This window comes from Ranitomeya variabilis, chromosome 5 (assembly GCF_051348905.1).
Source record: "Ranitomeya variabilis isolate aRanVar5 chromosome 5, aRanVar5.hap1, whole genome shotgun sequence".
NCBI lineage: Eukaryota > Metazoa > Chordata > Amphibia > Anura > Dendrobatidae > Ranitomeya > Ranitomeya variabilis.
Window position 1 is genome coordinate 556337707 of NC_135236.1, and position 14760 is coordinate 556352466.

Below are 14760 nucleotides of genomic sequence, written 5' to 3' on the forward strand. Positions count from 1 at the left end.
TGGTCGCTGGAGAGCCGTCACACAGACAGCTCTCCAGCGACCAACAATGCCGAGGTCCCCGGGTAACCAGGGTAAACATCGGGTTGCTAAGCGCAGGGCCGCGCTTAGTAACCCGATGTTTACCCTGGTTACCAGTGTAAATGTAAAAAAACAAACCCTACATACTTACATTCGCGTCCCCCGGCGTCCGCTTCCCTGCACTGTGTAAGCGCCGGCAGTAGCAGGGCACAGCGGTGACGTCACCGCTGTGCTTTGCTTTCCGGCCGGCACTGACCCATTCAGTGCAGGAAGCTCTGAGCAGCAGCGCGGACGCCGGGGGACGTGACAGACATCAGAGGGTGAGTATGTAGTGTTTTTTCTTTTAGTTTTACAATGGTAACCAGGGTAAATATCGGGTTACTAAGCGCGGCCCTGCGCTTAGTAACCCGATATTTACCCTGGTTACCATTGTAAAACATCGCTGGCATCGTTGCTTTTGCTGTCAAACACGACGATACACGCCGATCTGACGACCAAATAAAGTTCTGAACTTTCAGCAACGACCAGCGATATCACAGCAGGATCCAGATCGCTGCTGCGTGTCAAACACCACGATATCGCTATCCAGGGCGCTGCAACGTCACAGATAGCTGTCGTTATCGCTGCAAAGTCGTTTAGTGTGAAGGTACCTTTACTCATTTAGCATATCTTTTTATGAGTAACTAATCTTGGTTTAAACAAGCACTCCTCACCTTCTTGAGAAAGCAGCATTTTTTTTTTTTAACAGAAAAACAATTACCGATACTTGCAAGAAGATGCATGTGAACACTGCTGTAGTTACAAACAAAAGCCCCATAATTGACATTCTTTATAAATATTTGATTACAATAATGGTGTTCCCTTGTTCTCATTCCTCCTTGCTGTGTGACCGTAGTTGGGAGCAGTTTGTCGCGTAGAAGTCAAGCCTTCCGCTGCGTCATTCACATAACCACCCCTTGGTTGTCTAGGTGAAACCCCCACAACCCAATCTTTATCATGTATCATATTGATTCTGGTAAAGCTGAGACCTAGACCTATCTGTCACATGAACAGGACACAAGAATGAGGAAAAATCCTACTAAATGACAACAGCAGAGATCTTCATAGTTGTGGTGCATGGAAAAATGACACCACTTATGAGTTTTTATTTTTATTAATTGACCTCGGAATACCCCTTTAGGCCAGTCTCACACGTCCAGATAATTCCGGTACCGGAAAAAATCGGTACCGGAGTTATCCGTGTCCGTGAGGTCACGTAGGCCATCCGTGTGGCACACGTGCGGCAGCCGTGTGCCGCCTGGGTACCACACGGACCGTGCAGGAGAGACCGTGCTAAAGTTTAGCGCTGTCTCCTGCATCGTGCTGAAGCCGCGATTCATATCTTCTGTGCAGCAGCGATTGCTGTAAAGAATATATGAATAATCCATTTTTTTAGTGGTATTTCGTGTTTAAAATAAAGCTCCATGTCCCCACCCCCCTCCCACCCCCTGTGCGCCCCCCCGCTGTTCTGAAAATACTCACCCGCCTCCCTCGCAGTGTCCTGTCCTGGCCGCAGCTTCTCCTGTATGCGGTCACATGGGGCCGCTCATTTACAGTAATGAATATGCGGCTCCACCCCTATGGGAGGTGGAGCCGCATATTCATGACTGTAATCGGCGGCCCCACTTGACCGCATACAGTAGAAGGTGCGGCCAGGACAGGAAGCAGCGACAGCCAACGAGGGAGCCGGGTGAGTATTTTCAGAACAGCGGGGGGGGGGGCGCACAGGGGGTGGGGACATGGAGCTTTATTTTAAACACGAAATACCACAAAAAAATGGATTATTCATATCTTCTTTACAGCAAACGCTGCTGCACAGAAGATATGAATCGCGGCTTCAGCACCATGTGGGGGGGACAGCGCTTACTGGAGCGCTGTCTCCTGCACGGCACACGGAGAACGTCCGTGTGCGGTACGTGTTTTACACGGACCCATTGACTTTAATGGGTCCGTGTAATACGTGCGCTCCCACGAACACTGACATGTCTCCGTGTTTGGCACACGGAGACACGGTCCGCAAAAAATCAATGACATCTGCACAGATGCATTGATTTTAATGTGTCTACGTGTGTCAGTGGCTCCGGTACGTGAGGAAACTGTCACCTCACGTACCGGAGCCACTGACGTGTGAAACCGGCCTTAAAATGAACAGCTCTACAAGTGTGTTCAGATCTGGTAGATTTGGATCATAAATTTGGCAAATTGTAACACTATAAATAGAATAATCAAGGGATACTTGGTATCGTATCTCCATGGTACTTACTACTGGAAAGTTAGTTCTTGTGTATGGACCGGACCCCATCCTGTCTATTTAAAGGGAACCTGTCACCCCAAAATCGAAGGTGAGCTAAGCCCACCATCATCAGGGGCTTATCTTCAGCATGCTGTAATGCTGTAGATAAGCCCCCAATGTAACCTGAGAGATGGGGAAAAAGAGGTTAGATTATAATGAATAGTTTCTCCCTCCTGCACCCTTTTAGTTCTCCAAGCATTTGGTACAGTTCTTTGCCATTAAAAACCTTCGACTTTATTACTTAGGTACCTTGTTAGTCCAGATGTTTCAGTGGAGTTAGCATCTCAAATCCTCTATTAAAGGAAAGAGTTTTCTCATCTGCTTAAATGGAAAAAATTGGTAAAATATACAGTAACCTGAACTTTTTTTTTTTAATTAAAAATGCTTTGTTTTCAAAAGGAGGCATTTCAGAAATTACAGGCCAGTTTGTATAAAAGGCATGAAAAAGGTACTTATTATTTATTTTTTTTATTTGTCTTGTCCGTAAAAAGTACTTAAAGCATCTGTATTTGTAATTTTCTCAAAAAACAAACAAAAAAACAAACAATTATACAAATTGTTTTAAGGATTATTTTACGGTGGATGCAGCTGATGGCTCCATATCAGAATTATGAGCTGTAGACGTACTACTTGTGAAATGTTTTCCAATGTCTCTGTAATAAATATTATATAAAATCCCTGAGGAAGGAGTCTGCTGACTCCGAAACGCGTCGGATGAATCTTGGTCTGTGGTGCGCTCCGTACCTTCTTTGAAAGCCGATCACGTGATACATCATGTGCTTGTGATGTCACGCGAGGTCCTGCAGTTTTACTGCACCTCGCCGGTAAGCTATTACAGCAAGCATGTGCTGCTTCTAACTAAAGCTAGTGGATTATCTATAATGGAATAGGGGACTGTCACCGGCCGGGACAGGTTAATACCCCACTTCCTGTGTCTTGGAAATATCGTGGATCGATGGACATTTTTATGTAACCATCTGAAAACCAACAGGACCTTCGGACAAGTGCTTCTATTAATAACGCTGTGACTACACCAGAAAGGTAAACATACGGCACCCTTCTATTACTATTTGGTGAATTGTGTCCTGGACTATACCTGCAGCGCAGATATATATACATACATCTGTAATAAATATTGTCCGGAAATTTTTGATACGCTGTTCAGAAAATATAGTCCAGTTGGCAACCCTGCCTTTTTAGCAAGAATAATCTTTCTTCCGTGGAAAATAACTTTAAATATGGATATCTGAAGCTCTGTTACAAATATGGTTCCAAAAAAAGTTTTTAAAAATGAAATGCTGTGTGTTAGTGCCCATGTATGACATTAAGAAACACTTACACTTCTTACATTGGCTATTGAGACACAATAGACTGAGATTTATTGTTTTTCTGTTGGTTGACTTTGCTATGTAGACTGGAACATAGTTGGCAGAGTAATCTCATAGGATGGAAAGTCTTAGTAACAAAGGACTGCTTTACACTAGAGGCCAGGACCTGTGGTGCTTTGTGTTTTGTGGGTTTTTTTTGTGTTTTTTTTAATATTTCTACCCTTTTTGCTATAACCTCCTCCCCAAAAATGCGTGTGTTTCATTTAGTTTAGCAGCATGTCAGCACCTGTTGCGCTCAATGGATGATATGACTCGTCATTGTGACTCGCAGGTGTAGATATGAACACCCAGCCCTACAGCGTTATTTAGCAATATGACCACACCATCATACCTGCAGTGCTTCCTGTTAAACTTGCCAGGTGACCGATTGCCATTCCGCAGATTGTTCTAATTTGAGAATAGACCTGCTTTCTGTACTTTCTCTTTTGTGAAATATATAATTATTCAATACTTGATTTTGCAGTTATTGACATGGAAAAAAAAAGTTGTTTGCTTCCCTCCCCAATTATCAGCCTTTTCTAAACCTGCTGCCAATCACCTAACAAATGCACAAATCGGGACATGTGGTTTTCCATCCAAACAAAGATTGTTTGAAACAGGTTCATAGATGACTGCCGATTTGCTTTCATTTAGCCGATGAACAAGCTATTTGCTAACTTGTTGGGTAATTTTCAGCCTGTATCGACTTACACACACTGATTCCAGATTATTGTAAGTTTTCCCCCTTGTGTGAACCTCAATAGTTCTGTGCTCCTGATTTAATGATCAGAATAGGTGGTATCTCTTCTCCTTATTCCCCATCAGCTTGTTTTGTCTGACCTAAACTACAGAAAACTTCAGCAGCAGCATAATCAATGGTTTCTCATTACAGCACGGTCCTTCTGGATGATTATATACATTTTGTAATCTTAAAGCACCATACAGCATGTTTGTGGGGTTTTTTTTCCACTGGAGTGGTGGCACTCATTTATGTTCCCTGACCCTAGTATTAAACTTACCAGCCTCTGTCTTCAGCTTGTCCCGATTCACCATCTTTTGCCCACAACTTCTGACAGGCCGGAGCTCAAAGGTAATGATTAAAAGGTCTCAATGATTAGAAGACCCGGCAAACACTGGAGCGATCCGGCAGGTCACAACCTGCAGAAGATGAGTGGAGCCGCGCTGATAACAGGTGACGGCGGCTGGTAAGTATGTTACTAGGGGCAGGGAACTTTTGGTTTTTAGATACCACTCTAAAGTTAAAACAAAAAATCTGGGGTGGGGTGTTAATCTGACTCATGCCTTGACTAGAATGTCACAGAATTTGCCACATAATCGGCAGGTGTTTTATGTATCTATCTTATGTTACTCAACTAAAATGTAAATTTTATGGTAAGAATTTTTCTAATTTGCATTATATTTAAACTTTTGCCAAACAATCTGAAAACTATTATGTAGCATAGCAGCATGAACATTGTGTTATCTGACTGTTCTCCGCAGAAGTCGGATCCTCGCTTGCTGGCCAAGTTCTTCCATGTTGATGAGGAGGTGAGCACCATTGTACACGAATTACAATGCCTTGATGTGCGGAAGGATCCTCAGAACTACTTGGTTTTGCTCAGCCAGTTACACAATTGCCAGGTAAGTTGGGTTCTCTAGATGGCTGGTCTTGTGATTCATTGGTAGTGTCTACGTACAGTGAAATTGGGTGACAGTTTTGTCATATAGCTCTGTAACCAATATCTTATCTAATGGACACAGAGCAGTCTATCCCGTGAATGTGGTTCTCCAGCCATTAGTGGCTCTTTGCACTAGTCCACAAAAGTTTCATCAAAAATGCCATAGCATTGCAAGTAATTGGGTCCAAACGCATCATTTACAGGTTAAAAGCCATATCACTACACCATATTTTAAGAAGATATTTTTTTTCTCTCTGTAGATCCATAGCTTTGCATTGGTGATCAAAAATCTGCCAAATCTAGGTGTTTTTGTACAGAATGGGTCTGAGGAAATAGTCGGACATGTGACCTACTCCATTAGACTGTCATGGGTACAAGTGCGATCAGTGAGAAGTTTCTCTTGCGCATGCAATCTGACATCTGAGCCATTCTAGGCTAAAGAAAGCCTTTTATATTGACAATTGACCATCTCCAGGAATGTGATGGCACAGCCAAGACACCCAACTGTGCTCAAATAGTATTAGATCATTCCCTCTAATGGAGCTTAATTTTTCACATAACATAATGTTATTAACCATAGATCACTGAAAGGATGGGAACATCCATTTGGAAGCACTATGGTTTCTAGCAGCGGGTAACATAAATTGAGATGGTTTATTCCCTAATAAGTATGGTAGATGGCTGTCAGCGTGGGACAGGAATATCCGGTAGGAGGTGATTGATACTGCTCTTTTGCAGTCCTTCCTGTATCAATCTCCTCCTTCACTTTGTCTGGTGACAACGTTCCATTGATTTATTTCATGCCTGTTCATGGAAGTAGCTTTAATATGGTGTACGGTGGTTATAGTTCCTAGACACCACCATTCAGTTAGTCATCATTACCCATGCTACACCCCTCGGACATATGACTTGTTATACCATTGAAAGTGGTTATAGGTGGCTAACGAGGGCATACCACTTATTGTATATTCCAAATGTATCTGTCATATTAATAATTCTGCCGGACAGGCACTGTCTAACCATAATTACAATTGGTTTCCACAATTAGATCTGCAGATATACTATATGCTCTGCACATAGTATGGTTTAACACCGAGTTACGTATACCTTAGGTGTATACATTCATTAAGAGACTGACCCTCTAATAGATTATGCATACATTAAGTTATAGCTCCACAGGTTCCTTCAAGAAGGGGTTTCTTAAGGTACCGTTACACTAAACGACTTACCAACGATCACGACCAGCGATACGACCTGGCCGTGATCGTTGGTAAGTCGTTGTGTGGTCGCTGGGGAGCTGTCACACAGACAGCTCTCTCCAGCGACCAACGATCAGGGGAATGACTTCGGCATCGTTGAAACTGTCTTCAACGATGCCGAAGTCCCCCTGCAGCACCCGGGTAACCAGGGTAAACATCGGGTTACTAAGGGTACTGTCACACAGTGCAATTTTGATCGCTACGACGGCACGATTCGTGACGTTCTAGCGATATCGTTACGATCTCGCAGTGTCTGACACGCTACTGCGATCAGGGACCCTGCTGAGAATCGTACGTCGTAGCAGATCGTTTGAAACTTTCTTTCGTCGCTGGATCTCCCGCTGTCATCGCTGGATCGTTGTGTGTGACAGCGATCCAGCGATGCGTTTGCTGGTAACCAGGGTAAACATCGGGTAACTAAGCGCAGGGCCGCGCTTAGTAACCCGATGTTTACCCTGGTTACCAGCGTAAAAGTAAAAAAAACCAAACCGTACATGCTCACCATCTGATGTCCGTCAGGTCCCTTGCCGTCCGCTTCCCGCTCTGACTGTCTGCCGGCCGGAAAGTGAGAGCAGATCACAGCGGTGACGTCACCGCTGCGCTCTGCTCTCACTGTACGGCCGGATCTCAGTCAGAGCAGGAAGCGGACGGCAAGGGACCTGACGGACATCAGATGGTGAGCATGTACGGTTTGTTTTTTTTTACTTTTACGCTGGTAACCACGGTAAACATCGGGTTACTAAGCGCGGCCCTGCGCTTAGTAACCCGATGTTTACCCTGGTTACCAGGGGACTTCGGCATCGCTCCAGCGCCGTGATTGCAACGTGTGACCGCAGTCTACGACGCTGGAGCGATAATCATACGACGCTGCGACGTCACGAATCGTGCCGTCATAGCAATGAAAATTGCACTGTGTGACAGTACCCTAAGTGCAGGGCCGAGCTTAGTAACCCGATATCTACCCTGGTTACCAATGTAAAAGTAAAAAAAAAAAACAAACACTACATACACACATTCTGATGTCTGTCATGTCCCCCGGCGTCCACAGGGTTAAAACTGCTTTCGGCAGGAGCGCTGCTAATGCACGCGCTGCTGCCGAGAGCTTCCCTGCACTGAATGTGTCAGCGCCGGCCGTAAAGCAGAGCACAGCGGTGACGTCACCACTGTGCTCTGCTTTGCGGCCGGCGCTGACAGTCAACCCTGTGGACGCCGGGGGATGTGACAGACATCAGAATGTGAGTATGTAGTGTTTGTTTTTTTTACTTTTACAATGGTAACCAGGGTAAATATCGGGTTACTAAGCGCGGCCCTGCGCTTAGTAACCCGATATTTACCCTGGTTACAAGTGAACACATCGCTGGATCGGCGTCACACACGCCGATCCAGCGATGACAGCGGGTGATCAGCTACCAAAAAAAAAGTCCTGATCATTCCCATCGACCAACGATCTCCCAGCAGGGGCCTGATCGTTGGTCGCTGTCACACATAACGAGATCATTAGCGGGATCGTTGCTTACGTCACCAAAAGCGTGACGTTGCAACGATATCGTTATGTGTGACTCAGCCTTTAGGAGAATAACCATGTCTTATAGATAAAAGAGGTCCATAAGTAAAGGCTGAGTCACACATAACGATATCGTTAATACTCACATTCTGATGTCTATTAACGATATCGTTATGTGTGACTCAGCCTTTACTTATGGACCTCTTTTATCTATAAGACATGGTTATTCTCCTTAGACTATATTCTGGGAATAACTAGGACTGATTTTTTTTTTTTTTTTTTAGGTTTGATTTTCAGGTTACTTATAATCTTGTACTAAAAGGTTAAATCAGGCAATAGTTTGGCCAACATATCATCTGGAGTCTTGTTTCTGTCTGCAGGAGCGCATGCTTGCAATACTAGAGCAGATTCTGGATCGTTGTGTACCCACAAAGAGGAGGCAGAGAGACTATCACCTCAAATTCCCTGATGACATTGTAAATAACACTATGACAACACATCTACTGTTTGCCGCTGAGGTAAGGTTGTATTATCTCCTTAGTCAGCCTTGTAAAACTATACTCCGGAGATTATAACTATAAATGTTATCTTCAAGCTCTTGGTAGGAGGTACTTTTGTGGAAGTAGAGGAGGCAGATGGCATTTTACTTCGCCCCTTAGCCCAAGAGCTGTTACGGAGTCTGGAAGCTCTGAGAAGAGTCCTAAGAGAACAAAGCCTTGAAGATCCTGGGATCTATCCAGAATCCACCCACAAGTCTATGCTACAGTACGACAACCTGTGCGCAGAGTTTGAGCTGAGGTGGGTATCTGCCAACACTGTGCTGTGGAGCTTTTGTAATCGGCTCCTTTATGTGTTGGCATGATGAAAACAAATGTGCATGCTGCTACAACAGTTCTGTTCCGTAGGCAGGCTCCAGGTATCCTAAGAGCTGCCAGACAAACTGCAGAGGAGACACAAAAACCGGCCAGTTACTAATGCACATGCATGGTTCAGTCTAATCTGACATTGAATGTGGAAAAATAAAGCCCTGCAGAGGGAAAAGTACTAGTATGAGCCCAGAGAACTGCATTACTTAGTGATCAGGAATGTATACGCTCTAGCTTAGCTGACAATTGGTAAAATTCCTATTAATTTCCTCTATCTTGTAGGTATATGTCACTGGTGGTCAGTGTGAAGTCTCCCAAAGAAATCTATGAGCAGCAGGAAGTCGCGGTACTGTTCTGTGAGACGGTTTCCCGGTAAGCCAAGAAAATCTCCTAGACCCTCCACACCCTAATCTAATTTTTTTTAGTTTTTTGAACATGGATTTAGATGGATGTATTCATTGAAATTCAGTCAGACTTGGTTGGCCTAACAGCACAAACGTTACTTCCTTTTTTGATGTATACATTTATAGATGTACAAATGTTTAGATGTGCAGAAATGTTGGCACTTTTGTTACAACAAATCTGCAAAATTGACTTTCCTTTTAGGATTGCTACTTCCAATGAGTGTCCCTAAATTACCTGCCCTGTTTCCCTCCAAAGAAACAATTTGCATATTTAAAGAGCACCTGTCAGCAGGTTTAGACCCCAAATTAATGTCCTCTGCATACAGTGTTGTAATAGAAGTGGAAATAAATCGGCTCACGTGACCGGCCTGTGAGGTGAAAAAGCAAGGATATGTGCAGCTACACGCACTCTTAAATCTTGCATATCCCTGCAGGGTTTCCTGGCTTAGGTAATTGTATATTTTAATTTGTGTTATTTGTTTTGCGAAACTGTGTTGGTTTTATTGTGGTTTGATCACATGATTTTTGTAAGGGTTTCTCATTGGTTGTAACCGTGTAACACCCTGTGGGATTTCTATGCTCAATAGTTTTGAGAGATCTCTGGAAGGGCGTCTGAAATGCGTTGCTCCATGCATAGATCACCATAACGCTTGTTCCCATGTGTTTTCTTTTTTGTTTGTTTGCTTTTTTTACTTCTATCAGTCTGGAATTTTTAGAAGCTGGATTTCAATTGTTATTTCTGGATCTACATACAGTGCCTGTAATGACAACCATTTTATTCAATAGAAATCCTTTGGTGAAACTATGCAAGTGCAGGGGGCTTACAGTACTGCAGTCTCACTCTTTCTTACTCTCCTTCATCCTGCTGTAAGTGACTGACTGGTCTCTCTTACTCCCCTTCATCCTGCTGTAAGTGACTGACTGGTCTCTCTTACTCTCTGTCGTCCTCCTGTAAGTGACTGACTGGTCTCTCTTACTCTCCTTCATCCTGCTGTAAGTGACTGACTGGTCTCTCTTACTCTCTGTCGTCCTCCTGTAAGTGACTGACTGGTCTCTCTTACTCTGTCGTCCTCCTGTAAGTGACTGACTGGTCTCTCTTACTCTCCTTCATCCTCCTGTAAGTGACTGACTGGTCTCTCTTACTCTCCTTCATCCTCCTGTAAGTGACTGACTGGTCTCTCTTACTCTGTCGTCCTCCTGTAAGTGACTGACTGGTCTCTCTTACTCTCCTTCATCCTGCTGTAAGTGACTGACTGGTCTCTCTTACTCTCCTTCATCCTGCTGTAAGTGACTGACTGGTCTCTCTTACTCTGTCATCCTGCTGTAAGTGACTGACTGGTCTCTCTTACTCTCCTTCATCCTGCTGTAAGTGACTGGTCTCTCTTACTCTCCTTCATCCTGCTGTAAGTGACTGACTGGTCTCTCTTACTCCCCTTCATCCTGCTGTAAGTGACTGACTGGTCACTCTTATTCTCCATCGTCTTCTTTTAAGTGACTGACTGGTCTCTGTTACTTTCCATTGTCCTCCAGTAAGTGACTGACTGGTCACTCTTACACTCCATCGTCCTCCTGTAAGTGACTGGTCTCTCTTACTCTCCACCTTCCTCCTGTAAGTGACTGACTGGCCACTCTTATTTGTGACCTGCTTTCCCACTCGATCTCGCGCGTGCGCCGCCCCAGGATTGACTGCATTTGTACAACTGCTCTTCTCAGAAGAGTTGCCTGTTTGTCTTTGACAGGAGTCAAGGGCAAGAGGTTGGCGACTGTAATGGAAGGCCAAGCCCCTTGCACTTGCGGCTTGTTTGCATGAGACTTTGTAAACAGGTTACTTGAATGCAACAGCGCAAACAATGAGGGTATAGTGGTAATCATCTAACACAGAAGCAAGATCTGTGTGCATATATAACATGTATATAGAGTGTGTGTGATATATAATCACACATGTGAGTACAATTTGGTGGTTAACAATCAACGTTCTATTATATACACCGTTCTCATTATCAGTTAATGAGTACTGCTTAGCCTTTATGTTCCTGCTTAAAAGGTGTCGCTGTCGCTCTCAGGGTTAGACCTGTCAGTCTTATTCTCTTCTAGTGAATCTGCTATTTACACTGGCCCTAATGGGGGTCACTGGTATTTCTTGCTAGACAGCGTGTTCTAGATAAGGGAGTCACTTGGTACCCAATTTGCTCCTCATGCTGGCCGTCTACGCTGGAAGTAACTGTCGATTCACTCATAACTTCTAGGTGCTTGACCAATGACGTCTCGCCTGCTTTGGTATAAAGTCACACTTGGGTAGTTCCACTCCTGGGGTGACCATGAGCTTGTTACACTGTAAACTTGTCCTCTCCTTCTCACATCCTGGTACCACCTGAACGGTGCTTCTCTACCTTTTTATATTTAGCAATTGCGCCACAGCAGTCCCCTGACCTGGCATCCCCCTCAATTTTTTCCCTCCAGGGAACACCCTTTCTGTCCTTCATTTCCTGTCTGTCCAATCCAACCAACAGATGGTGGCATTTACTTGCAGGTGCTGTGCAATATTGACTGAATGGAGCTTCTAGTCGCCACCCCCTTACAACACCACCAATTGATTTCTATAAATCTGTTTGGTTTTTAATGTTGCCTATATCATAACTTTTTTTTTTTCTTTCTCTAACAGAGCTCTACAAAGAGGATATCTAACACAGGAAATGATTGATGACTGTGAGCCTGAGTTGATGATTTCCATTCCTCGCTTAGCAATTATCAGGTCAGATTAGATTCCAGACTGGCAGGGATTTAGCAGTTTACCATGCTTCTGCTTACTGTTGGTTCTCCTATGCTATTCCATTACTTTAATCACACACTGGATCTTCAGACAAATTTTTGTTTTGATCTGCAAAGAATTCAGAGTAAAAATAATGCAATCTGGTCATATATCTTTAGGGCAAACCTTTTTTTTTTTTTTTTTTTCTCTAAGGCTCTGTGCACACGTTACGGATTTGATTGCAGTTCCGTTTTTTGCCGCACGAAATTGCATCAAATCCGCAGTGTAGTGCACAACCAATGTAAGTCTATGGGAGCCGCAGACTTGTTGTGCACATGCTGCGGAAAAAGCCGCACCGAAACGCAGCTTTTTTTTTTTTTTTTTTCCGCAGCATGTCACTACTTTTGTGCGGAACTGCAGCGTTTCTGCACCTATAGACTTGCATTGAGTCGGGCACATACGCCGCAAAACCGCAGATATAAAAAAGATCTGCAGTTTTTCTGCGGATGTGGGTCCGAGAAACGCTGCAGTTCGGGAGGAGGGAAGTGTGTGGGCGGTGACTGTGTGTGTGTATGTGTGTGTGTGCAGGGCTGTCCGGGGGTGTGCGCATTATCCGATGGGACTACAAGTCTCATCGGGCTATGCCTGCTACAGTGACAGTGATTGACACATAGCCAATGATGGGACAGTAATAGTCCCAACATCCAGCTAATGTGTTGAATGTTAAAAGAAACAAAAACAAAAAAAAACACACATACATGTACAGGACATGCAACATGCCACATACAGTACATACATACAATACATCCATATAGACATACAGTACATACTCACCATCACCTTGTCACCTTGATCCCCACAGCCAGTGTCACCTGTAAAAAAAATAGTAAAATAATAAACAAACAATATACTCCCTGTGTCCGCAGATATCCAATTAATAAGTGTCACTCGACGATCTCCCATGGAGAGCATCAGCTGATGCGACCGCTCTCCAGGGGCTCCAGGAATACAATGATGGAAGGTATCCTTCCGCAATGTATTCCGCCACCGCTGTAAAAAATTGTCCCTAGTCTCACTTGTGGCACTGCTATGTGGGAAAATTCCCTCCCAGCAATGCCATAAAGTGAGTCCCTGAACTAACGTAACCTCAGTGATGCACTGCAGGAGCCATTGTCTCCTGTCAGTGTGTCACTGAAGGTCTATAGAGCAGTGACATCACCCGATGTCACTGTTCTATAGAGGAGATGGTCGTGGGACACTCGTTATTAATTGGACTGCGTCGGACAGGGAGTAAACGGTTTATTTTAATTTTTTGCAGGTGATAGAGTATGGTTAAATTAAGAATATTAAAATACTTTTTTCTGGCTGTGTCTTTAGTTTTTTTTTGTTAACTCTTTCACTACTCTAGGATTAATAATGTAAAGGCGTCTTATTGGCGCCTCTCCATTATTAACCCGGCTTAATGTCACCCTACATTAGCAACCCCTTATTACCCCATATCCCACCGCTACAGGGGAGAGGGAAGAGAGGGGCTAAGTGCCAATATCCATGGCCCCTCTCTAGGCTATGAATATCAGCCCGCAGCTGTCTGCGTAGCCTTTCTGGCTATAAAATATAGGGGGGCCCCGCCTCATTTTATTTAAATTTTTTTTTGGGGGGTAAAGACTACGCAGACAGCTGCGGGCTGATATTCATAGCCTGGGAGGGGCCATGGGTATTAACCCCTTCCCAGGCTACAAGTATTGGCCCCCGGCCGTCGGCTTTCACCCTCTGATGCAGAAAATTGCACGCCATTTTTTTACCGTTTCTTTTCTTTTTTTTTTTTTAAATCATTAATAAACATCGGCCTATCTATATATCTATAGGGTATATGTCCACGGGCCGAATTGCCAGCGCTTTGGACGGAGCAGAAAACCCGCTCTGCCCAAAGCTCCGCCCCCTTCTGTACGTGCGATGATTCCGGATGTGTTCATTGCACACATCCGGAATCTCTGCACCCCATACATAACATGGACAAATGTAAAAGGAGGTTGGACAATAATGACATCACAAATCTTTTTTATTTTTTTGGTTGTTCAATAATATATCTTTATTTAGCTTTGAAAAACGCATACAAAAACGCATTAAAAAACTGACAAAACCCGCACCAAAAACTGCATCAAAACCGCGCAAAAAAAGCATAAAAAATGCAGCTGCATTTTCTGCCAGGAGATGCAGATTTGGGTGCAGAATTTTCTGCACAAAATCTGCAACGTGTGCACATAGCCTAAAGCTTTAGAGCGGTCTTTGCTCTGGTCCATTTTTGTTCTTGGCGATTTGCACAGTGTGTTTGAGAATGGCTTTTACCCTAATTCAGCCAGACGTCTCCCTTCTTACACAGAATAAATGGAGATCTCCTTCACATGCTGCAGATTTGAAGTCTGTAGCATGTGAATTTTTGCTGAAGATGTTCCTGTTTGTCAACAAAATCCACAGCGGATATGGTGCATGGGCGCTCCACTGCTAACATCTAACGCGTATGCCTTTCTAATGTATAGTCACCATGTCTGTTCTTCCCAGCCTCTGTCAGATCATCTCCCTGT

The 14760-nt window shown here is 44.0% G+C and overlaps 1 protein-coding gene across 1 annotated transcript in view; it reads left to right on the top strand.

The window, feature by feature from the left end:
- LOC143776499 (lateral signaling target protein 2 homolog) overlaps nt 1-14760 on the top strand; it is a 41584-nt gene that overhangs the window by 8127 nt on the left and 18697 nt on the right. The window contains exons 2-6 of the mRNA XM_077265946.1: nt 5218-5358; nt 8540-8677; nt 8755-8957; nt 9308-9397; nt 12092-12181. Of these exons, the coding sequence (XP_077122061.1) occupies nt 5218-5358; nt 8540-8677; nt 8755-8957; nt 9308-9397; nt 12092-12181 (662 nt within the window). The remainder of the gene's footprint in view (nt 1-5217; nt 5359-8539; nt 8678-8754; nt 8958-9307; nt 9398-12091; nt 12182-14760) is intronic.